Source organism: Mirounga angustirostris, unplaced genomic scaffold, assembly GCF_029215605.1.
Source record: "Mirounga angustirostris isolate CCGP_5_RB_7025 unplaced genomic scaffold, mMirAng1.0.hap1 SCAF_1, whole genome shotgun sequence".
Lineage (NCBI taxonomy): Eukaryota > Metazoa > Chordata > Mammalia > Carnivora > Phocidae > Mirounga > Mirounga angustirostris.
The window spans coordinates 91,331,738-91,357,535 of NW_026991709.1; the positions used below are offsets into that span (position 1 = coordinate 91,331,738).

Below are 25,798 nucleotides of genomic sequence, written 5' to 3' on the forward strand. Positions count from 1 at the left end.
GTTTCAAGAATTAGGGGCGCCTGGGTGGCTCAGTCGTTAAGCGTCTGCCTTCAGCTCAGGTCATGATCCCAGGATCCTGGGATCGAGCCCCGCATCGGGCTCTCCTCCGCGGGAACCCTGCTTCTCCCTCTCCCACGCCCCCTGCTTGTGTTCCCTCTCTCGCTGTGTCTCTTTCTGTCAAATAAAATCTTTAAAAAAAAAAAAAAAGAATTAAATGAGATGTAAAAGCACTTAATATATGTATGGTAAGCACCGATAAATATTGGTTGTTGTTATAAATAGTAATAGTAATACTCTTATTGTTTTTTTGTTGTTATCAACTGAGAATCTAGAGACAGGCAATATTTGAAATTTCATGCTAGAGGCAGGCAGGGAACTTAAAAAAAAAACTACTATCCATTGCTGGACAATCTTGCAGGAGCAAGCATGGCTAGAACCCTAGTATAATCAAAATCTGGAGTTACAGTCAAGGCAGAAACACATTAACTAGATTTGGTCTGCAAAAGGTAGAGATTTGGTGTCAGGGATAACTCTCAGCTATTAGAACTAGGCAATTAGGCACACAGGCAGACTTGTTATAAAGGTAGAGAGACCAAAGTATAACTTCTTCAATGCTCATCAACCACTGAAATAAGTGAACTCAGAACACTATAAGGGCTGAGCCTCCTGATGAAAACCAAATGACTAGGGGTAGTGGAGTGGGGAAAAGGATAACCAGAGCAAAGTGCAAACAAAAGCAGATATAAGTTATTTAAGCCCTGTATTAGTCAAGGTTCTCCAGAGAAACAGAACCAATAGGAGGTATAAATATATGGAATTGGCTCATGCAAATTTGGAGCCTGAAATCTGTAGTTTGGCAGCTGGAGATTCAGGAGAGGCAGAGGTTTGGTTCCAGTCTGAAGCCAAAAGCCTGAGAACCTGGGGAGGTGTTGGTGTAAATTCCAATTCAAGGCAGGAGAAGACTGATGTCCCAAATCAACAACAATCAGAAAGCAGATTCTCCCTTATCAGACTTTTTGTTCTATTCTGGCCTTCAGTGGATTCGATAAGCCACACACACATCAGGGAGGACAATCTGCTTTACTCAGTGTACAGATTCATGTTAATCTCACCCAGACACACTCTCACAGACATCATGTTGAATCAAACATCTGGGCCCCTGTGGCTCAGTTGACACGTAAGATCAACCATCACAAGCACCTGCTATTTACCAGGTGTTGTATGAGGCACTGTAATGGCGGGCCTTATAGCTTACAGTCCAGAGCAGTGTTGCCACTAAACTCCCAGTGTTGATGGAGATGTTCTGGGCTAGTCAGCACAGTAGCCACTAGCCACGTGTGGCTATTGAACACCTGAAATGTGCCTTATGTACCTGAGAACTGGATTTTAAATTTAAATTTTAATTCTTTTAAATACAAATAGCCACATATGGGTGGTGGCTACCATATTGGGCAGTACAAGCCTAGGAAAAGAAGGTAATAGGTAAACTAACCAGTAATTACAAAACATGAGACTTATGCAGGAAAAAGAATGTTCTGGTTGAGGGATGATAAGGCAGAACTTATTTACACAGAGTGGTCAGAGAAGGCCTCACTGAAGAGGTCATCAATGTTTAAGCTAAAGCCAAAAGGTCCAAATCTTGAAAAGAAGCAGCCAGGTCAAAAATGGAAGGAAGAGATTCCAGGTAGGAGGCACCTAATATGCAAATACCCCAAGGCAGGAAAATTCATATTTGCTTTGAGCAACCGAATAAGCCACACTTGACTAGAAGGTGACAGAATATGTGTTGAAGAGGAAAACAAGGGCAGCCTATCACAAGAGTAGTAGACCACAGAAGGAGTTTGCATTCTGCTTGAGGTAATTTTTATTTACATAGTTTTTAAAGATCACTGTGGCTGATTGCTGTGTGGAAAATATGTGAGACTGCAAAAAGAAGCTTCATGTTGGGGGTGGGGGGTGTTTGCTTGAGTGGATTTGATAGTTTGATTCTCCCCTTGATCAGAATATAATCTCTTCAATATTAGTGTATATTTGCCTTCAAAAGGAATATACACTTTAATCAATAATAATCAATCTAATCAATCTAAATTAACAGCATGCCTATACATATGTTCTTTAGCTTTTTTCAGTACGGGAGAAAGGAAACAACCTCCTAAGTATGTTGATAATAGGGAAGGATTCTGTAGTTAGAACTATCTAATAGACACACTTCCAAGAAGTATCTGTACCAGTTACACAAATGAAATAGCTGCATACATACACCATAAGATTATCCTTAGACTCTTGAGAGAGGTCAATTTCCGAGTGTAGGAGAAAGAAAAGGAGGAACTTAAAGAACTTGAAAAGACAATCATGAAACTGACTAATGTCAAGCAAGGAGGACCCAAGGAGGCAACTGGGGTTAATTAATTAATCTAGGGAGAAGAGATTAATAAATTTTTGTGAGGATACGTAGAACTGCTATCCAGAGGATAGGGTCTAGTTAGGTTGCATTAACCCTGGAGAAAGAACTGAAACCAGCAGACTAAAGCTGCAGAAGATGCTATTAATGGCTGTGAAACTAAGGAATCAATGAGGAAAGCAGAGCAATGTCCTTCTGTGGAGGTCTTTAAAAGAGAATAGATTCTCATCAGTCTCATTTGAAAGGTTTAAGTGTGATCCTGCCTAAAGGCAAGGTGATGAACGAATGACTTTTCAAGGTCCCAGCCAGGGAGCCCTATGAGAACACACAGCTGATTGTGTGCTGTGATTTTCTTTTGTTTACCCATATCTTACTGTTTTACACCACCAAGTGGCCACGCTGAGTAGAAATGTTAAAGATTGTGAATATGAACATAGGTCTTGAGAACTGCCAATAGTATACTCTCATAACCTTAGAACTGCACAGTCTGTTTAGAAATATTCAATCTGTAAAATCACCTGGCATGAAAATGCTTAAACATTGTGATCCTTGTATGGTATTAATTTGGAAAGCAGAACTGGTACCTATCTAGTTAGTAATAATAACATGTTCAAATTCTTATATTGTGTATATGCTGTTCTGTAGAAATGGGATTTGATTCACGATAAGCTGAGTTATGACACAAAAAACTTTTATTTTAGATACATATATATTTAAAAGCCAGATTTTGACCCTTTTACATTTAACAGATGTATTAAGTAAATTAAATGTGACTTCAGAAACATTTTCTAAAATGAACTCAAATATCATACCAAAGAAGAGTACAGTAGGCTTGCAGGGAAACCATAGTTATTGACACATGACTGAAGACGTCACGTTAAAAAATAATTTTAGATACAACATAATAGGCTAATGTGCTTCCTGGTACCTTTCCTCTTTAATTTACATTAAAAAAATACATCAGCATCCATTAGCATTTATTAAACTCTCCTGTGAGCTAAATGTTGGATTCTACATTGGGCCAGCCCACCCTGTCACTCCATTCCCATGCCACTTCCAGAACAAAAACATTGTTAAATATGAGCAGTGAGGTAATCCAGGGCCAGACTCCTTCTGGCAGAATCCTAGTAAGTTACGTAACTCTATAGCCCTCAGGTTTTTGTAATAAGAATTTAAATTTTTTTGACTTTAAAAAATTAGATAATGTGTAGTCATTAATTCAACAAATATTTCTTTTGTGACCACCACACCAAGACTGTTCTAGGCACTGGGGATAGAGCAGTGAATAAAACAGACAAAACTCCTGGCCCTCAGGAAGCTTGCCTTCCAGGAAAGACCCAGAGAGTAAATATTTTAGGCTTTGGTATGGATAGTACTGGAATGTGGTCAGGGTAGTCCTCACTGAGAAAATAACATCTGATAAAGACCTAAAGTAGATGAACAAGGAGGTCAGGGGGTATCTAGAGAAAGAACATCCCGGAACAGGGACTGTCAAAAGCAAAATCCCAGAGGCAATAGTGTACGTGTTCTTTTTGAGCCACAGCAGAGTAAACAACTTTTCTGGAGCAGAGTAAATCAGAAATGAGATCAGAGACCAGATGACAGGGGGTTCAAACGCCATTTTAAAAACTGGTGTTTACTCTAAGCAAGATAAGGAGCCTTTGCAGTTTTAAGCACAGTAGTGACCTGCTCAGGAGCACTAATTTTAATTTTTTTGCCTGAGAAACTGGATGGAGGGAGAGTAAGGAGGGTTAGATTCTCGGGTATAGAAATATTAAGTTCGGAATACCTATTGGGTATCCAAGTCGAGATGTGAAGAAGACAATTTCTACAAGTCTCAGGATCCAAAAAGAGGTTTAAGTTCAGGATATAAATGTAAGGGTTGTCAATCCATAGACTGTATTTAAAACCACGAAACTGGTGAGATCACCAAGGGATTGCATATAGAAAGAAAGAGAAGGGGCCCAAACATTGTGCCCATGTGGTAGGAATCCAGGGAGAGGAGAAGATACCAGAAAAGGAGGCTGAGAAGAGCAACCAGTAAGATTGAGGGAAACTGGAAAGAGCAGAGTTGTGGGACCCAAGTGGGAAAGTATATACTGGACGAGGGAACAAGCAGTTGCCTCACGTGCACCTGAGAGTGCATGCAAAATGAAGACTGAGAATTAAACCATTGTTTGTTTTAGCTGCATGGACACCATTAGTAGCATTGACAAAATAAGTTTCAGTGAAGTAGTAGGAATTGGAGCCTTGCTGGAGTGAGTTTAGGAGAGAGAAGGAAGAGAGAAATTAGAGATAGGGAGCACACACAGCTTTTTCAGGGAGTTTCTGTGGGTTTGTTGTTGTTGCTTGTTGTTTGTGTAGAAGGAAAGAAAATGATAACTGGAAGGGAAGCAGATCAAGAGAGGCTTTGGAGGTGTTTTGTTTTAAGATGGCAGAAACAACAGCATTTCTGTGTGCTGGTAGAAAAGCTCCAGGAGAAAAGGGAAAAAATGAAAAAGGGAAAAGAAAATAAACGAGAGAGAGAGAGAGAATGAATTACTGGAGCAGTTCCATGGGTGGGATGAGATCTGATGCCGAAGTGGGGGGGGGGGGGGATCAGGTTCATACTCTGCTATGTAAAATGCTTAACCTGGTGCTTAGCACTAGTAAAGGCTCAAAAGGGACAGATATGAAGCCACCCTCTGTGACTTAAAAGGGGTTGGCTAAAATGATCCTCCAGTTCCAGTGCAGCTACAGTATTCAGTAGGTTAGTGAAAGTATGTTGAATACAATAATGACAATGAAACAAAGACATTTAGAAGCAACATTGAATCACACAGACTAGCCTCCAGGAGATTGGTCTAAAGGTAAACAGAGATACCTAAAGGAAAGTAGGAAGAATGATGGTGCTCTTTACATTCGATTCATCAGGTGAGTCTGCCAGAACCAGGATCCCACAAGGTACTGGACTCCTTGTAGATGCTCTGAGTTGATTATCTTTGCCCTTTATAAATTCAGCAAGATGAAAAACCCCTATCTCTTGCCTCACAAATACTGCATGGTATAATGTTATTTCCATGCTCTTTTCATGTTCTTCCACTGAATTTTATACTGATTTATAAAGGCTAAGCTGTAGGGCAGAGTTATGATAGGGAACCAGACGAAGGTGGGTAGTGAAAACATAACTGCCACTTCCACTGGGAAGAAAATGGGGTTGAAGCAACTACAATATAAATTGTGTTCTAACATTAAGAGAAACAAGTTATACTTATGAAAAGTATATTAGCAAACATGTAGCTTTCTGAAACCATTCTTTGTTATTTAATACTAGTATCTTTTTACTATTATAGTAATTGTGCTTCGCTGAGGTCAGGTAATAAATTTCAATGAATCTTAATTCTTCACTTGTTTCAATATAAATTTAGAGATATGTTCCTTTGGGAAAAGACTTGAGCCCCCAGGCATAATAAAATCAATTTGACAACACATCATTACAGAAAGAGCAACTTTTGGAAAGCATTAATAAAAATACTAAAACTTTTAATTTTACAATGGTGAACTCAAAACCAAATCACCAAAAGCATTAAAAATGCAGGAAAGCTCTAGAAACCCACTGTCATGATCTCTCTTTTTCCCTCCCAATTGTTCCAGTCTAAGAATGATGATCATTAACATGATAGAAACTATCAATTTAGCTTTTACTTAACTCAAGCCTCTGTGCCTACCATCCAGGATTATCGTTTACATTTTTTGCATGTTTCAAAGTTGTAAAATTTCTTTCTTGAACTCTGCACAGTAATCTTAGTACAGTGTATACGTTGTCTCTAAAGAGAAAACTGTAGCCTGAAATCTTTAAGGGAGGCTGTGGCCAGAACATATAGAAGCTGGTGCCTAACTGCTGACTGACAATTATATCAATTCTTGTCACCTGTTGTTCAACCTCGTAATTTATCTTAGAGTTAGACGAACTATACCAAATCCGGCATACCATGTATTTTTGGAAATAAAGTCTTATGGAACACAACCCCACTCATTTGTTTACTTATTGTCCATAGGTCCTTCCATAAGGCAAAGTTACCACATGGCTCACAAAGCCTAAAATATTTACTATCTGACCCTTTACAGGAAAATTTTACCCACCCCTGGTTTAACTAATGGCTGGTCTCCTCATTAGACAATGTTTGTTGAGCCATATCTACACTTCCAAATGGTAATGGAAGGAGGAATCAGAATGCAGAATCAAGTCGTCACCTAAGAGTACCCAACTTCTATAAATACGTGTGTGCTGTCTTTGAGAATGAGATTTTTTACATTTTTCATTGATTTCCTAAATTCAGAATTTATTAAATGGATTTCTATTAGGTGACAGGTACTTAAGTAGACTTCCTTTTTAGGTAGTCATGAGAGGAAAATTTTTCCCAGTGTTTCTATCAAATGCAAATTTTGAAATTCACTTTTGCCCCCTCTCGTCTGTAATCTTTATAACTTTTTTCTACTTTTTACATATTCACACAACATCAAAACTTCCTAGCTCACTTTATTTTATCAGTAAACTAGGGCTTTGAAAAATATAAAAGGATTCTTAGAAGATTAGTTATTTCTAAATTATTGTCATTTATTTTCAATGTCAGTGGATAGCTCCTTTCCAATACCACATGTGTAAAAAAATAAACTGAGCTGAATAACCCTCCAAATGATGGTATTTTTTTTTCATTGTTATTTTTTAAAGTCCTAATTTCTGTCAGTTCTGAACAAGAACGAAACATTCTAATTCTTCCGACAGAGTACCATAGTAAGTTTTCAGCTGCCGTGCCTTAGACAACCTATATTTAGGGAAGGAAACTTCCTAATTCAATTCACAGTGGTGTCAAGAAACAACACATATCTGCAGGCAAAGATAAGAAAAACATCCAGGGGTACGCCATGAGAGCCCTACTTAAACAAATAAACTCTTGGTACCACTGATTAGGTACACAGGATTATTGTATGTTTAATTGGCTAACGTGACAGTTTGGAATTACTTCTAGTCACATTTATTTGGATTTGGAATCTCTGGAGAAAAGAAATAGGGAGGCCTAGCAGAAACAGTCATAAAAGTAAACTGTTTTTCCAAAGGGTGCTAAGCAATGAATTAATACCAATTGCACAATAGTTTTTAACATCCTCTTAGCTTAATAAGACTAATTCAGTGGTTGTACACACTAGATACCAAAACCAGTTCAACTAAACACAGAAGTTAGGGGAGGGGAGTGTTGAATTAGAAATTTTTTATTTTTACTCTTAAGGAGGCCAATTTAATCAGAGGTGAATAATCTTCAATTCAGGTAAAGTCTGAGATATGCTTAAGTAATAGTACAATAGTTAGTTATATAGGCTATGCTAGGTTTGAAGGCATTTTGGAGTTCATAAAATATATGTTGCTCTATAAATGCTCTGAAGCTTAATAAGGGGCAACCAAAACAATGCATTCCTTCATAGTCTTTAAGTATTCTTACACTGTACAAACAGAAAAAAAACATCTAGGAGACAAATGGCTGATTGCTTCTTTTAGAGTTTTAGTTTAGATTAAAAGAAAAACAACAGAAGACAAAAACAACCCTACTTTCTACAGTCTAAAATGTGCATGGGCTTTGCTTAATATTAATCTATTCAAATTTATATATGACAAAATCTTCTTCCTCAGTATTTATATATACTACTTGTTATGGTTTTCCTTCTGCCCTATAAATTTGTGGTTTGTTTTTTTTTTTAATTGTCCTTGTTCTTAGGAGTGCCATGATTGCTGACTACATGTTCTGGCTCTGTGGAGGAAGTGAACAGTATATAAGCAAGCTCATCAAACTGTATTGGCAGGTAAAAATTGACGTCCCAATTAGGGAGGAGGAGCCCATCTCATTTTTAGAACCAAAATGAAGGATTGGTGCTTAAAAGACTGCTGAAAAAGGTAGCTCTGGCCATATCAATCAGAAGGACACTACTCAGTAGTAATGTATTTATAATGAAGTAGATTTTCTGTGACTAATTTTAAGGGCAAAATTCAAGGCTGTTAACCCTTGGCCCATACCTCAGTTTTACAACCCAATATAAATTTTAGACATCCCAGGAACTATTTTCCCAAGCATGCTGCTATAATGACATGATCCTTTAAAATATGAACATTGTATATTCATAGATTCTTATTGATCTATGACCTGTAAAAGCATACCCTAAAGTAACACCAATTACATAATAAAGGAAAAATGCAAAGGTCAGTTGTATTGGTTGGGTAATATTTAGTGTTTTGGACACCTAACTAATAACAAACTGCAGATCTTTTTTCTCATTTATTATTCAAAATGGCAGCAAGAAGTCATATCAAAGGTCAATTAGATCTCAAGAAGAGATTCAAAATTTCTTAGAATTATAAAGAGAATTTAGAATTTACTGGTTCAGGGCGCCTGGGTGGCTCAGTTGGTTAAGCGACTGCCTTCGGCTCAGGTCATGATCCTGGAGTCCCTGGATCGAGTCCCCCATTGAGCTCCCTGCTCGGCAGGGAGTCTGCTTCTCCCTCTGACCCTCCCCCCTCTCATTCTCTCTCTCTCAGATAAATAAATAAAATCTTTAAAAAAATAAAAATAAAAGAATTTACTGGTTCAATCTCCTTCACAATACACAAATCTTTTCATTTCTTATCAGCTCTCAGCAAATTGTCAATAAGTTTCTGCTGAAATAGATCCAAATTAAGAGCTCATTTAACTCCAAGAAACAACATTCAATTTGCTAATTATTAAACTGTTTTCCTCATGTAAAGTAGATTTCTACTCCCTTAGAACTTCAATCCAGTGGTTCCCAGGAGGACAACATGGACCAAAAGGAAACCCATTTCCAAATGAAATTTTTTTCAAATATTTGAAAATCTACTACAAAAGCCAAATCCCTTCTCCATATCTTCTCCTCTCAAGACTGTGTGGGGGCTTTTATTCCTCGTACTTCAAGATGATTTAATTTAATTTAATATGAACCTTTCAAACCGACTAGAATAAGATCTGCTAAAACACAAATATGAAAGTGAGAAATAATCATCACAGTGTTTTAATGCTTCCTGATTTTTCCCATATTTTTACTACTGTGTCTTGGCTCCCAGTTTTCTGTCTTTATATCATGTGTTATCTTTATTAGGCAGTAAACATTAGGTTTATCATATAAAATGCTCAATAATTTATATGGTTCCATCTAAATATTTGGAGCTCAATTTACCTACTGTAAAGAATAAAGGTTTACATTAGTCCTACTATACTTGAGACCTGTGATTATTTGGAAAAAAAAATTTAACAAAATTTTAATCTCAAAAAAATTTATTAATTTGCTGATAAGTTTAAAACTTTCCTAAGGGAATCTGTAACATGCAAAACAGTAGCAGTTACTTATAGTCATGTAATTAAATAATTGTAAAGACTTGCTAGTTGTCACTGTGAATTGTGTAAGACTGATGAATCACAGACCTGTACCTATGAAACAAATAATACATTATATGTTAAAAAAAAGAGAGAGAAGATAGTAGGAAGGGAAAAATGAAAGGGGGAAATCGGAGGGGGAGATGAACCATGAGAGACTATGGACTCTGAGAAACAAACTGAGGGTTTTAGAGGGGAGGGAGTGGGGGAATGGGTTAGCCTGGTGATGGGTATTAAGGAGGGCACTTATTGAATGGAGCACTGGGTGTTATACGCAAACAATGAATCATGGAACACTACATCGAAAACTAATGATGTAATGTATGGTGATTAACATAACATAATAAAATTAAATTTATAAATAAATAAATAAATAAATAAATAGTAAATTAAATTAAAAAAAGAATTGCTAGATGTAAAAATATAAGCAAATTGGGGCGTCTGGGTGGCTCAGTTGGTTAAGCGACTGCCTTCGGCTCAGGTCATGATCCTGGAGTCCCTGGATGGAGTCCCGCATCGGGCTCCCTGCTCAGCAGGGAGTCTGCTTCTCCCTCTGACCCTCCCCCCTCTCATGTGCTTGCTCTCTCTCATACTTTCTCTCTCAAATAAATAAATAAAATCTTTAAAAATATATATAAGCAAATAATATGAGCTATAGATACAATAAAGGAAGAAGACTTTTTATTAAAGGATTTCAAAAGCTTTTGAAGAGAAGTGGGAAAGGAGTTGAATCTCAAGGACTAGATATAACATTCAGCAAGCCTGGCATATAATAGGTCCCAAAGGAATGTTTGATTTAATTTATTCATTCACTAAACAAGTAAACACTGAGTACTTATGGGCGTTTTCTACATCAGACTAGGAAAAAATAGATCCAGTGTTGGTGCAACTGGTTAAGATTTACTGTAAATAATTTTTTTCTGTTTCCTTTTGCTAATATCCCCATTTTATTTACCTCAAACTGGGAAAATAATCTCCACTTACCAATACATGCATGCTTGCTATACAAAAAGGAGGAAAACAAATACTATTATTTAATCTGTATTAATAAAAGATAATAAAAACATATTTCTCCTTGTATTTTCTTTTTCTCTTTATTTTTTTAATCCCCATCTCCTATTTAACCCATACCCCCAGCCCCTACCCTTCTGGTAACCATCAGTGTATTCTCTATAGTTGAGTATGGTTCTTGGTTTGCCTCTCTCTTTCTCTCTTTTTTCTTTTCCTTTACTTGTTTGTTTTGTTTCTTGAATTCCACATATAAGTGAAATCATATGGTATTTGTCTTTCTCTGAATGACTTATGTCACTTATCATTATACTCTCTAGTTCCATCCATGTCATTGCAAATGACAAGATTTTATTCTTTTTATGGCTCATAATATTCCATTGTATATATGTACCACCTCTTCTTTATCCATTAATCAGTCAATGGACACTTGGGCTGTTTCCATAATTTGGCTATTGTAGATAATGTTGCTATAGTCATCAGGGTGCATGTATCCCTATGAATCAATATTTTTGTATTTTTGGGTAGTAAGTATCTAGTGTGATTGCTGGATCATAGAATAGTTTTATTTTTAATTTTTTGAGGAACCTCCATACTGTTTTCTACAGTGGCTGCACCAGTTTGCACTCCCACCAACAGTGCAAAAGTTTTCCCCTTTTCCACATTTTCGCCAACACCTTTTGTTTCTCGTGTTATTGATTTTAGCCATTCTGACAGGTGTGAGGTGATATCTCACTGTAGTTTTGATTTGCATTTTCCTGAGGATAAGTGATGTTGAGCATCTTTTCATGTGTCTGTTGGCCATCTGTAATGTCTTCTTTGGAAAAATGTCTATTCATGTCTTCTGCCCATTTTTAATTGGATTATTCATTTTTGAGATGTTGAGTTATTCTTTTCCTCTTTTAATTTGAAGCAACTTGGCATATTGGAAAAGAGCCCTTGTTTGGAAGTCAGGTCTGATTCAGTCCAAGTTCTAACAAAATAGTTATCTAACCTAAGGCAAATTAGTCTCTAGAGGAACTTCCACTAGAAAATAAGAGATGACTAGCAGAAAGTGTTTGAGAAGGTCTATTCTTAAAGTTAATTTTAGCACTGAAATCTAATATTTTAAACACCTCCAAAAATGATGTCACACATATTAAGATAAAAAGAAGTAACATAATTAGAAATTTCATCCTGCAGATAAATTCCATAAACTAAACCCTCTAACTAGCCTTAATATCAACACACCACACCATTCCCACCATTTGCATATTTCCTTATGCGAGCTTGCCTGTCCCTGGTCTTAATTTAAATGTATATATCTTCCTCCTTAAACTTTGTTCTGTCCTAAATCAAAAGGGGCTTTTGGACATTGCCAGAGAGTGCCCATCCATGTCATCTTTAAAGACAGTTATGCTCCACCAACCCAATCTACCATGGCAACTGAATTTAAGAATGTTGAATTTACAAATGCCCTCAAACATCACAGACTAGAAACTGTATCTGCATATACATTCATAGACATCCATTAAGGCTTAGACAGAGGCTCTTTTCACTACCTTTGTAAGTGATGAAGTTGCTGTATATCTTCCTTTCAAGCACATAAAAAAATACCTATCACTCTGGTCAGTTATTCTTCTTAGAGGTCTTAAACAAGAAATGGAAAGTTTGGGGATGCAAAAATTTGAGAGCCAGTCTACACTTACTCTCACAAATTGTTGGCTTACGAATTCTTGGATACAAAAGAACAGACCTTTACTTTGGTGAGCTCAAGAACACTTTTCAATTGTATTAGGAACAGTTTTCATATCATCAAACCAGCAAGAAAAAAAGGCATAAAACTCTGCACTACATGAGAGCTCACACTGGAATATATCACTCTGAATAAAAGTGTTTGCACATGTTATTCTATAATAGCATCACCTCTTCTAGAGAGCTAGAGAGGGTTGGAAATAACTTGTCACAACTGTACTTGCATGCATGCTTCTGCAACCTGATACCCAGTCTCCTATTATCAGCCACTCTCCTTTTCTCAAACACCTTGAGACCTCATCACAATTCTGAGCTAATTAACAAAATAGAAAATTCCTAATCAGGCTGATAATTAGCTATTTTGAAGCAGTGACCACTATGTATTTATACATTGCTCCTAAGACAATAATATTTCAAGAAGATTTTTACAGTAAACTGTAGTCCACCTCCTAGGCCACCTGCCCCTTTAGATCCGAGACTAGATTTAATAGCATCAGGAAACAAACACGACTTCCTTTCCTGTTTCCCTTTCCTGGTTTCCCACCTTCACTTTCAGCCATGCTGTCAGCCACATGGATTGTCTGGTGTGTGGCTTTCTCTCCTGCAGTGTGAGTAACAGAGCCAACTCCAGTCTGCACTGCTCAGCAAAATGGAGTGAGAAAAGATGGTAATGGCTAATTTTGCTGCAGAAGTCCCACAAAACAAGTGCAGAGGAGCCCCACTAAACAGGGGCAAGCTGCCTGATCAGCTCATTCTTCACCTTAATTGTTCTTTTTTAAATTTCTTTCTTTCTTTTTTGAGTCACAAAGCCCTCTGAGAATCTGATTCCATTTACAAGCATCCACCTAGAAACAATACTCATAAACATATACACAAAAAAATGTGCTTACTATTTGTCTCATTACATTGGAACTCCTACATGTAGAATAGGAAAAATTATAGTTTTATCACTCTTATGAAAAGGTTATGAAATTTTTCTGGAATAAGAAATTGAAATATATTTGACATCACATCAATGTCAATGTTTCATTTTAATAGCAATAAGAGGTACAACCCTGATTCACAAAGTCTCTAATAGCAAATGGAATCAGAGCTCCTGTAACTCACAAGATCTCATATGGATAGACAGGCATCAACAATAACCAAAATTCATATTACATCACTTCCTTTGTCCTCAGGTCAATGAGATTATCTTTGTTAAGTCTTTATCATCAAAGTTATCTAAGTCAGCAATTTGTTTCGATTTTAAAGCCATCTGAACAAAAAGTGACCTTCATAAGAAATAAAGCCATATGCCAAGTGTTGATTTTTGTCCCTAGAAACTCTCAAGACTTTGTCAGTTTCACCTCCAGTCCATATTGTTATATGACTCCAGCCACCTCATTTAGAATAGCAGCTTGACAAAAAAAAAGAAGAAAGAAAGAAAGAAAGAAAGAAAGAAAGAAAGAAAGAAAGAAAGAAAGAAAGAAAGAAAGAAAGAGCTCATAGTTTTTCAGCAGCATCTCTAATAGTAAATTAAGCATTTTAACCAAAAGAGTTGCTTCTTTTATGTGACTAAGATATCAGCCATTATAAAGCTAGTCCTGGAATGAACTCCTCACTATCAATCTGTTCTAAGAAGGAGTTTTCTCTTCTCTTAAAAAATTTTCAAGAATTAAACTAAATCACTTCTACATTTCTTCTCTGAATTGCCAAAAACTTCTCTATTAAGAAAGAGCCTCATGGTGTGTTCTTGTATCTTGACAAAGATCTACTGAAAAGGCACTGATCTGAGCTTTTGGCTCTGAGGAAGTTGAAGACTTTCACAGAAATTGAAAGACCTCTTTTGGGATTGTTGGAGGGGCTGTTGATACCAATACAAGCCCCTGTAGGAAGCCTGACATGTGGACCATCTTTCCTTAGTGAAGCAGCAAAGGCTGAGGCAGTGCCAACTTCACAGATCCTCCATCTGTGCAGAGAATACCAAGACTTCCCATCCAATTCAACTTGTACTTGGCATTGAATGTTCACCATCTTAAAGATATCAATGGCCTAAATGGTTTCCAGAGAGGGCTCACCAACAAGAAATTTTTCTTTGGTGAAATTAGTCTACTCTCAAAGGATAAAATCAGGAACTGGCTGCACTGAGATGCAAAAGATTTTCCCCAGCCACATGCTTGAGGAAGATAGTGCACAGTCTGTGGGCCCTAAAGCCCTTCCATCGTGTTCAGGGATTCAACAGACCGCAGGTTAAGTCCCTTGTGTACTCCTTCTCTTTGCAACAGCCCTTTTTCCTCTTGGTATTGGGCCTAACAGAAGACATTTATTCCTTCCAAAACTCAAAGCAAAAAATAGCACCGAGAATGTTCATGTCATATAGTTCCTCCTTAAACTGCACTATAGTCATTCAAGCTTGAAACCTTTCCATCCAGTGTATGCAGACTACTCTTAAATTAGTGGGTACTTTTCTTCTTTACTTTCAAATTGTATTTGTCATTCATACTCATTCAGGAAATATTTATTGATCACTTATTAGTGACTGTATGTTAGGCACTATGCTATGTGTTAGAAATACAGCAGTGAACAAAATAGACATTGTCTTGTCTTCAAGAAACACCTATGCTAGCACAAAATATTTGTTAACAAGAAAAACAGTTGGTACTTAAATTAGACACCACTTCTTCTTAGTCTGTTTTTCTTGCAAGTACTATCAAAGTGCATTGCAAATAGCGATTCAATACATATTTGTTAAATTCAATTAACCAAACTAAATACTATTTTACATTAAACTCAAACCAATAATGTCAAAAATATTTTGGAATAGTTTTTTACTTGTTATTTAAAAATTCTGTGCTTATGCAGATTCGATAAGTATTTCTGTGTGTGTGTGTGTGTGTGTGTGTGTTTTAAGTTCACAAATGTGTACAACCTTGTGCTTTAGTTGAGTTTGGGATTTATCAGAGTATTTGGCGAAGGTTGCAGATTTCCAATAGTCCCCTTTCTCTCATTGGTTTCTGTGCTCATGGATGTCTCCATGCAAATCCTAAGGTCTTATCTATTAGCTTCTTTCAAACATAGCAATCAAGACAGCAGCAAGCTAATGGATTTCTCTGCACTAACCAGAGAATGATACAGGATAACTTAACACTGAATGTTATTTGATCCCTTATACCAATAATGAGACTAACTTTTTCACTCCAGTTCTTTGTTTTTCTTCTTGATATTACAAAATTATCCCAATATTAGTCATTTACATATACCAATAATGGAGATTAACTTTTTCACTCCAGTTCTTCTTCTTCTTGATATTGCAAAATTATCCCAATATTAGTCATTTACATGATACAGATTTATGATATATCAACCTCAGAGTAAAAATAAAATCTTCAATGTGAAATTACAGGCAAAGTAAGGTCAAAGAACCAGAATTTTTTTATTATCTTTAACAAAACACCTACACATTCTGGAGAAGAAAAATGTGTTCTCTCTAAAGATTTGCTTCCGTGTGAAAAATGTTTCCACAGAAAGGAACAAATAAAAATGCCTTATAAGCAGTTCTCCTAATGGCCTTTGTTTATAGTCTATTTATTTATTTATTTATTTGGCCCCATCAGGCATACAGTTTATAAAATATTTGGACAAGGAGGGTCTAAAAATAACCCAAACTTTATTGTATTTAGTATAGATATAATTTAAGAAGCACCAAACTCACTCACCTAAAAATATTTTTCCTATCAACTGTCATGTGTCATGCTTAAATTTCCACCATTTGACACTGAGTCTCTTGTCAACCCCACATCGTATGCAGAAGAAATTTTGCCTATAAATGTTTAACTCATTAATGGGTGACTCAACACAATTGGGAAAATTATTTTGAGACTTCTTAGTACCTTTGGAAACATGAAAGCAGAATCCTGAAGGAACAAGATGGAAGGAAAGGTAAGCCCTGATAAGGAAAGGTGACAGAATGTTCTGAATATAGGGAACGTAGGCTGAGCAGAAGGACTCTAAGAAGGCAATGGATAAATGTGCTTAACTCAGAAAGGAAAGAAAGCAAAAGAAAACAGACACTATAGAGCAGTAGAAAGAAGTCAGGCCTAAGATTCACAAGCTGTACCTTCTAGTTCCAATGCTAGAATTCAGTTTTGGATAAGTCACTTTCATTTCTGTATTAGTCAGCCACTGCTACGTACTGCTATGTAACAAATCACTCTTTAACTCAGTGGCTTATTATAATAAGCAGGTTGGCTTATCAGTCATGATTTGGCTGATCTAGACTGGTCTTGGATGGACTTGGTGAGGCCTAGCTCCAAGCTGCAGAGAAGCCCAAGAATGATCCACATGTCTCTCATCCACCTTTGAACAATGGCTACCTGATGTCTGTTCATCTTATGGCAAAGTGCAGAACTCTAAGAGAGAAAGCAAAACTATATAAGCACATTTCAGGCCTCTGTTCATACCATGCTTGTTAACATCCCATTAGCCAAAGCAAGACATATATGGTCAAGGCCAAGGGCAAGGGGTAAAATTCTGTTCACTGCAAAGCCATGACAAAGGCATGGATGTGATATGGTTATAGGAAGGGGGGAAATTGAGACCAGTGACTCAATCTGTTGGTTTACCACAACTACTCTGGACTTTAGTTTCTGCTGCTGTATGATGACAAATTTGGCCTAGCTCAGTGGTTCTCAAACACTGGTCTAGTGACCAACTGCATCAAAATCACTTGGGAAAATATTTAAAATATTAGATTCCCAGAGTTGGGTGAAGTTTGAAAAACTGTCTTTGTCTACTGCCCCCCAACTAGGTGATTCTGATGCACAATCCTGAGCTAGATGGTCTCTAAGGCCATTTACAATTTTTTAAGTTCATGACCAACTAAGCCTACCAAAGTTTATCTAGAGCCTTGCTAGATGCAAAGGTAGAGTGTCAGAGTACCTGCACAGGAAGAATCCCTAAGCCCCAGATTCTCCCCTCAGTCCCACTATGTAGAAGCCTCCAGTAAGTGAGGCAGCCTGTACTTCCTCTTTTTAAAGGTTAACTGCCCCCTCTTCTCACCACGATGTAAGTCAGATTTTCCTGCCCACCTCCCATGCCCAAAGCAAACTTTTTGGCTGCCTCAGAATTCCTTCCTACATTCAGTTTTACATCTAGACAACAATGGGCATTGCAGTTGTTTTTAGTCACTTGCCTACAAAGAGATTTGTCCATTAAGCTAGGCAATATTAAGATTCTCATGAATTCTCATATTTTTCAGTTAGAAGACAGGCTCAAGAGGAAGTGTCCAAATTGAGATGAGAGGTAAAAGAGAGCTTCCTTCCCTGGGTCTTGGAAAAAGATAAATGTAGAAATGAATTTCTTATCTAATTATTCATTCCTGTTTATATATTCTTTAATGATATGTTTCCGTGGTTACCAGCGTTGTTAAATGCTGCCTGCGTTTCACTTTGCTTTGATGCTATTTGAGGTAGTATGCCGGTAGGAGAGGTTCACTTTTAAATGAAAGATGTAATTGAGGCATGTGTTTGATCTAAGGCTGAGTGTTCCCGTGAAGAAGATAGTGACCGTGACATTTTCTGTCTGTATAGTTTAGTGTAGTTCTTCCATTGATGTTTTGTGAGTGTCCCAGGCATTAGGAAGGAAGAAAAGAAGGAAAGGAGGGAGGGAGGAAGAGATGGAGGAAAGAATCTGAGCCATACACATATTGAATTCATGTGTACATTTCAGTACTATTATATATATATTTAGTTACACTGATTTGGCCAGACTGTCAAGTAGGTGAGGTTGCTTTTTACATGCCCCATCCCTCTCTTCCCCCACACTGTCCCTGTTCCTCATGCCACCTATACAAGCCAAGAGCCACAAGGTTCTTTCAAAAATGTGTCATAGGGGCGGCTGGGTGTCTCAGTCCTTAGGTGTCTGTCTTCGGCTCAGGTCATGATCCCAGGGTCCTGGGATCGAGCCCCGCATCGGGCTCCCTGCTCGGCAGGAAGCCTGCTTCTCCCTCTCCCACTCCCCCTGCTTGTATTCCCTCTCCCACTGTCTCTCTTTCTGTCAAATAAATAAATAAAAATCTTTTAAAAAATAAAAATAAAATTTTAAGAAAATGTGTCATATATTCAATTACCTCACCTCAGTGTAAATCTGCATCAGAGGGCCATCTTGTCAGAGGCTGTCTGCTTTTGAAGCCCTAATTGCCACTGAGAAATACACGGCTTTATCCCCTGCTAAAACAATGCCAGGCCTCCAGATCGTATAAGAATTTGGGGGCCGTGCCTCAGAATGGGCCCTGCAGGAAGACAGCATATTTCACTTGTATATCAACCCCCTATCTGCAAGTTGATAATTCAAACTCATTAGAAAATAGCAGCATCACATCAAACAAGAAAAGTAATCCTCAGCCACTCCTAAGAAATATTTACTTAGTACTCATCTTCAGAAATTTATATATAAATTATATATATATACTTATATATAAATATATAATTAATATAGAAATATATATTTATAAACATATATAAATATATATATATGATTTTTTTAATGGTTTCTGTTTGGTTTTGTAAGAATATCAGTGGGTTTTGGAGGAAACTCACACCATTTAATAGAGTCAGCTTTTACTTTTCTCTTTTTCCCTCCTAAAAAGTTTTTTGGGTTTCTGACAGTTCTTAATGGAGAAGGAAGTAACCTCTAAATTTCTTTTCATTTTCTCTCATTTGAGAATGATATGGGTTTCATAGATTTAAGGCAGTTTGGGCCTTCTTTTACTTGAACAAATTTAGGGATAGCTATTTGGTTCCCAGGAGTTCTGCGCTCTTTTGCTAAATTGTCATGAGGTTATTTTGTTTACTTCGAGACTTTGCGTTCCAGTTTAAATTTGCGAACACGTTGATTCCTTCTTTGTTTGGTTTGCATCTAAAAATCAAAAATTGTTATGATCCAAACCAAATTTAGAGATTTTTATAGTTATCTTTTCTATTTCCCATAGATTTTTATAGGTTACTGATTTACAAGCTTGCAGAGAAATTGAGGTCACTTATTTTAGCAGTTGGAGATGGGGAATAACTAGCCCATGAAATCATGAAATTTTTTAAGCTGTGTGCACCCAAGTATAAGATCATCTGTAAAGCTCAAAGCTTTTAATGGTTTTATTTATATTCAGCCATTTTTTTATGGCATTGCACAATTAAAAATGAATTCTCTTCTTTTTTTGAATTCACAAGATTTTCCTCATTAATTTTTGAAGACTGCATACTCTACCTGTACTATAGTTTCTGGCTGAATCATTTTCTTTTTCATTTCTTTTTCATATTTTCCAATCTCCCCTCTTCTAGATAATGAGTCCCCAGCATTTTAAATGTCTGTCTTCAACAAGTGGCATGATTTCCTTTTTTTTTTGTTAGGATCCTAAAGTAATTGTTAAACTGACCTATTTCTATCCGAGAGCAAAAGTGCTATTTTATATCGGGCTCCCTGCTCGGCAGGGAGTCTGCTTCTCCCTCTGACCCTCCCCCCTCTCATGCTCTATCTCATTCTCTCTCTCAAATAAATAAATAAAATCTTGAAAAAAAAGTGCTATTTTATAAAGAGCAATCCAAACCAGGAGTCAACAGCCTATGAGGGACAACCCCCAGAAAACCTTGGGAGGACTATTTCAAGCCCAAACCTAAAGAGATGCAAAACACCATAATTAGCATGGCAAGTCTTTATTTTCTTTATCCTTCCTCAGATGGGGTTTGGCCTGCTTTAATATTCACATATAAGACACAAATCAGAGAGAAAACTGGAGTCTGGATACATACATAACTTGGAAGTATAGTGGCAGGTCTCTTAAAGGTAGCACTTCATTTCATTTCATCTAATATCACTTGAAGTTGTAGTTAGTTGTTGTCATACAGTGTGTGTGTGTGTGTGTGTGTGTATAATAAGTATTTGTATATATATTTGACAGGTCCATCACATTTTTCACAAATGCAATTATGCCCCTTCTGAGACCTCTTGATGATGAAAAGTTGCCTATAGAAGGATACCTGCCCCATAATAGCATCCTCCTGCAATCCCTTACCTCCTAAAAAATAAAGGTCCTCCAGGAGGGAGAGACAGCCTGAAAGACATTAATTACAGACAAATGAGAGAAATAAGAAAAAAGAAGAAGAGGTGTCTGGTTGCTGGGGCAAAGCTGAAACTTGAGGGAGAAAAGAAATTATGGGGCTGTGGGAGTATACCAAAGACCAATTTTGAGTAATAGACCTTAGCACTATAAAGACATTTTTTGACACAACACACGGTCCCTTTTCCTGGATCCCCAGATATACCATCATCCTTCCTTGGGTCTGTGTACCACCAGGGCCATGGAGCTACTAACTTCCAAGATGACTAGTTCTCTCATTGGAAGGCTCTATTAGGACATTTTTCCTACTGCTAAGGATTGCACTTCTGCCCTCCAAAGCTTTATGGAAGCTATAAACTCATTTGTGAGTCTGCACACCATAAATGGCTCAGAGCAAGAGGCTCTGACTGAGACAGAAGGACTTGAATCCCAGCTCTGTCACAAAGTAACCATGTGAGCTACTGCATATTGTATCATATAAAAACTGAGTTTTCCTAATCTTTAAAATGGGATAACGTGGAGTGCCTGCGTGGCTTAGTCAATTAAGCGTCTGCCTTTGGCTCAGGTCATAATCCCAGGGTCCTGGGATCGAGTCCCGCATCGGGCTCCCTGCTCAGCGGGGAGTCTGTTTCTCCCTCTGCCATTCCCCCTGCTCATATGTGCTCTCTCTCCCTCCCTCAAATAAATAAATAAAAATCTTAAATAAAATAAAATGGGTAATGCCTGTTTTCCAGTGTTGCCTTAACAAGTAAAGAGAATAATGTATCTACAGCACTTAGCCAATGCCCAGGAGCACTCACTTAATTGATAAATGAGTGTTACAGATTTATCAGTGAATTAAATGAAGTCTACAACAGTAGGTTGCTCTCTGATGACAGAAAATTAGTCCTTACAATTTACGTCTTGTCTCCAAAGTAATATATTTGGATTCTTTCAACTTCTCCAAAATACAGTTTTTCGAAGGCATCCTAGACTTTTCCACTCAAAAGTGTCTTGCATAGTAGCCCAAGAAATAAAATAAATGGTGGAAAAAGCAGTTCACGTCTAGGAACCAGGTTACCGGGTTCTTGTCCTAACTCTGCCGTTAATCAGCTTCGTGCACCAGCAAGCCCAATCTAAAACCATCAGTCAAAAAATACAATCAGAAAACGATAGTTAGGGAAAAGAATATCTACCTTCATATAATTAAACTAAATATAGAGAAGAAATGTACAATGACAAAAAAGGGTCCCAAACTGTGTTGACATTTACCACTGAACACAGAGGCTAAAGCCCATTACTAATACCCATTTGTGCTTAAGAAATAATTACAGGTAATGTAGCTATTTATTCCTGTGATACCTTTTGGTGATTCATTTTAAGTCATCAAGAATAAAAGCTCTGTGGCATCCTAAAGAGTCTGGAGGCTGCTGAAACCCACACTTGTAACTCTGAGTTTCTATCAGCTGGTATTTCTCTGATGTGCAGGCAGAAAATTATTCAGGGTCTTTAGAATAAGAATGTACTTTAAATTCTATTTATAAATTATATGTGCTTTGCCATTAAATAAGCTAGACCAACCCAAGCACATTATTATTTAAGCTGCCTTATCAAGAAGACTTTCATTTAATTTTTGTAAATATTTCCCTTTGAGACAGGCATGCTTATTGATAGCATTCCTTAAATCCAATGAGGGGCTGGTGGGCAAAACAGTCTTATTGTGACCAGTAGGTGTGAAGGAGAAATATTCTCTTTTGTGTTAGAGTTATTGCTGTGAAGAGGATCTTGACCTGCTTTAGGTTTGGTGTGGTCTATTTGTTTCTCTGTTAGAGTTAGAGTCAAGTTCTTATTGTCTGTGAAGACAGGAATAAGATAGTTTTGGAAAAAGAAAAAAGAAAGTAAAACTTGATCTCATACTTCTAGGAATTTGCAATCTAACTAGAAGGATGAAAAGTCATTGAGTGGAAGAGAAATCATCGGTTTAGGAGAGACTTGCACTCTTGTCCTGCTTCCTTCTCTCATTTTGTGACCTGAGTTGAGTCACCAGAACTCAGCAAGCCTCATTTTCCTTGGTTATAAAGTTGAGTGATTTTAAAATAATACCTTAGATTCCTTTCATCTCTTTAGCTCTATGCTAAAGGGACATAGAAATAAAATTTCCTACCAAATAGGATTAAAAATTAATAAAGATTAAATTTTAGGCATTAAATGCTGAAGTTATCCAACTAATGGAAGCATGATATATAATCAAAACCTTAACTCTAACCCTAACCAGACCGGATAGTGGACAGTAGTATACACACACCCACCTCCCCCCACCACACACATATATGCTAAAATTCTATGGCACTCACATACACCACAAAACTAAAGTAAAATTAAATGCCTTAGAACTTAAAATGATATTTATTGTGGCTGTTTTTAAACAGGATGGATTGCAAAATAGAGAATTCATAACTGCTATCTAAAAATTTGCTCACCTTGGTACAAGTAACCTGTTCATACAATCTTTGGTCATTTCCACATAGTGCAAATAAAAATTTAAATATCTTTATTTAAACTGCACGAAGACATAACTTTCACCTCACTGGACTGATAAATGTAATGGCAAAGCTGCCAAATATTCCCTTATATTAGAAAAATACAGAACTCACAGTGAAGGTTGTTTAATAAAAGAACTCCCATAAACCCAAGGTATTATTTCGGCATTAAAATGTTGATCGTCAAGGCAAGGGCAAACAATCAATTATTACATATTGTATTCTGACATACCATTATATTAATAAAATCATCATAAAAATGTCAATCTTGGCTATTGCGTAAGTGATAGAGTGAATAGGTTTATAGGGAAGTCTCAAGGTAAGATATTTTGCTCTTTAGGTAAATTTGCTCTTTAAGTTAATTCTAAATTTCAAGAAAATTGGAATCTTTCAAATTGAACCCATATGTATTCAAAGGATTGAATTTGAAAATTATTGGTCACAAAAATTTTCTTTTTCCATTTTCTAGAAAATTCTAGTCATCATTCAAAATTACATCATTATTAATGTAATAGCAAAGAACCATATTAGCCACTAAAGACTAAAGATTCCCATCTCAATTTTTATAGCTTGCAAGTGGAGCCCTGCTTCCAGTGCATCTAATGCTAACTCTGAAAATAATATAATCATAATATTCATTCACTAGTAATACCTACTTAGATGGACTTTATGAGGATTAAAGGAAATAGGATATAAAAAAGCATTTCTCACACTACTAAATGAAAAGTTATTTTATCTCTTAAAATACCATGTTTTTGGTTTACATTTTAAATAATACATAAAACTTAGTAGAAAAAATAGATTATGAAAGAGATTCAAATTTTCTTTTATTATTGTTTGTGAATTAAGATAGACTAACTGTTATAACAAACAACTCCAACATTTCAGTAATTTGAAACAATAATAGTAATTTTCTCACTCACGCTGTAGTTCAGTGTGGGTGTTCCTGATTGGTTCTCCTCAAATCAGCAATAATGAGAACCCATAGTTCTTCCACCATGTAGCTCCATCTTCCTCCAAGTCCTGCGAGTCCTCCCTCTTCAAGAAGCTGATAGAGAAAGAAAATGGAGGATCATATGAGGCAGAGTTTTATGGGCCAGGCCTAGAGTACCATTCTCGCTTATGCTTCATTGATCCACACGGAGCCACATGGCTACACTTAACTGCAAGGGGGTCTGAAAAATGCCAACCATGTGCCCAGGACTCATATACATATATATGTTCTAAAATTCTATAGCACTCACATACACTGCAAAACTAAAGTAAATTAAACCTTTTAGAATATAAACTGGTATTTATTATGACTGTTTTTAAACAAGAGAGTAAAACCCAGGAGGTAAAACCATAATTTTTGAAGATAAAGTGAAATATAATATTTGAAACCCTAATTCTAATTCTATAAAATTAAAAAGCTGTTCATCCTGAGAAAAGTCACTTAAGCCTCTTCAAGTCACTTAATTCATCTCCAATTCAATGAATTGGGCTGGAAAATCCCCAAGGTTCCTTCCAGATACAATCTTATAAGTAAAGCAATTTACTGCAATTATGGTCAACCCTGATGTTGGAAGCATTAAAGGAATAATTTGATAATAATCTATAATAATTTGATCACATTTTCTAATTAGAACTAACGAGATTTCTGCTACTGAACCACGATCACTGGACACATAGTTAAAAGGTTACAGTTTGTCCAAGTCTCCAGCAAAAAAGTAGGGGCAAAAACTTCATAATCCCATCATCCTGAAAATGTTTGTGGTTTATAGTTTCTGCCAGATTTATCCTATGCACTGTGAGTGTTCTTAAAAATTTATCAGGAAGAAGCAACCTTCTTGGATTTAGAAGAGGGAGTGAATTTTGTTTCTTTTTTGCTCTTTTTTGTTCATCTTTTCCCTCTAGTTTGATGGCTTTTCCTTTATTCTTGATGGAGTATCTCTCTTTACTTATCTCCCCCATTGTGTCCCTTGTTATAAAATCATCCTGGACAAATTGATTTCTGAGGTAGCAAATGGCTCTTTTTGCTTAGCTAAAGAACAAGATGAAATATAAGTTACCGTTTGTAGAGGAAATGAGCTGCCCACATTCATTTTTGGTTAATGTAACTGTAAGCTTTAAAACTTGATAAATGTGAGGATAACAATAGAGAGTTATTAGAAACCCCAAATGTAAACACCTAATTTCAAAGCTTTTTTTGTATGTAGCAACATAGAAAGTATAATTAACAGTAATGTACACTTACCAACAGGACATGAGGACTGACTTTTTTCCCTATTCTTTGTACACGTGAATCATTTATTGACACCAGAGAAACTCACACATTGGGAAAGAATTACTCAATTGCAGAAAATTTTTGTCAAATTAAAAAGTATCATTTGAAATCCACCTTTACTTTTAGCACAGCTTACTTTTTTTAAGGTTTTTTTTTTTTTCTAAAGATTTTATTTATTTATTTGAGACAGAGAGAATGAGAGACAGAGAGCATGAGAGGGAGGAGGGTCAGAGGGAGAAGCAGACTCCCTGCCAAGCAGGGAGCCCGATGCGGGACTCGATCCCGGGACTCCAGGATCATGACCTGAGCCGAAGGCAGTTGCTTAACCAACTGAGCCACCCAGGCGCCCTTTTTAAGGTTTTTTAC

At 36.7% G+C, this 25,798-nt stretch overlaps 1 protein-coding gene across 1 annotated transcript in view; it reads left to right on the forward strand.

Moving 5' to 3' along the window:
• SPATA16 (spermatogenesis associated 16) overlaps positions 1-25,798 on the forward strand; it is a 206,198-nt gene that overhangs the window by 114,281 nt on the left and 66,119 nt on the right. The window contains exon 4 of the mRNA XM_064575670.1: positions 8,152-8,236. Coding sequence (XP_064431740.1) covers positions 8,152-8,236 — 85 coding nt within the window. The remainder of the gene's footprint in view (positions 1-8,151; positions 8,237-25,798) is intronic.